This window comes from Austrofundulus limnaeus, unplaced genomic scaffold (assembly GCF_001266775.1).
Source record: "Austrofundulus limnaeus strain Quisiro unplaced genomic scaffold, Austrofundulus_limnaeus-1.0 Scaffold93, whole genome shotgun sequence".
NCBI classification, from domain to species: Eukaryota; Metazoa; Chordata; class Actinopteri; order Cyprinodontiformes; family Rivulidae; genus Austrofundulus; species Austrofundulus limnaeus.
The window spans coordinates 890,652-891,438 of NW_013952495.1; the positions used below are offsets into that span (position 1 = coordinate 890,652).

The window sequence follows — 787 nt, forward strand, 5'->3', positions numbered from 1 at the left end:
ACACACACACACACACACACACACACACACACACACACACACACACACACACACACACAGGGTTTGTGTGAGCAAGGTGCTAATTATTCAGGGGGTTCAGAGCTGCAGGTTGAACGCTGCGCTGGCTGCAGTGTTTGGTGCCATTTAGTTTCACACATCATCAAAGTCCAAATAAATCCAAGAAGTCTTGATAATAGAGAGCAATCATTTCCTCTAGGTGAGAGCTCATAAACACACGCACACACACACGCACACACACACGCAGAGGCATGAAGTTTCCAGGTTCAACCCTCTAATCAGAAGTTCGGCTCTTACCTTCCTCAGCTGCATGAGGCTGGAAGAACAGGCAGAGGGACAGAAAGACGCTCCACATCTCCACTACAGGGTGACACTGACAGACAGAGGAGGGAAGGGAGGAGAGGAGCAGGAAAACCAGAGACGGGTGGGAGGGAGGGAGGGAGGGAGGGAGGGGGAGATGGAGTGTGAGCGTGTGACAGAGCAGGAGGAGGTGGTGACGGGAGGAGAGGAGGCGAGGAGGAGACTGAGGATGGAAGGGAGGGAGGAGAAATATTTGCAGAGCGGCTCGTTCGATGTAGACGGCCTAAAGGAGGGAGCTGAACAGAGACAGAGACGAGGGGAGATTAAAGTGATAGTTCAGATATTTTCAAAGTGTTCTTTGGGATGTTTGTAATCAATCTTATCTGATCTGTTAGCTTTCTGAACAACCTCAGCCTGGAGACAAGCTAACACACACAGCTGATCTGAATGAATGATTGATTGACAGGCT

The 787-nt window shown here is 50.2% G+C and overlaps 1 protein-coding gene across 1 annotated transcript in view; it reads right to left on the reverse strand.

The window, feature by feature from the left end:
* ephb6 (eph receptor B6) overlaps positions 1-394 on the reverse strand; it is a gene marked incomplete in the record, with an annotated part of 65,650 nt that extends 65,256 nt beyond the window's left edge. Inside the window, 1 exon segment of the mRNA XM_014012632.1 lies at positions 316-394. Coding sequence (XP_013868086.1) covers positions 316-373 — 58 coding nt within the window.
* Positions 395-787: the final 393 nt, after the last annotated feature.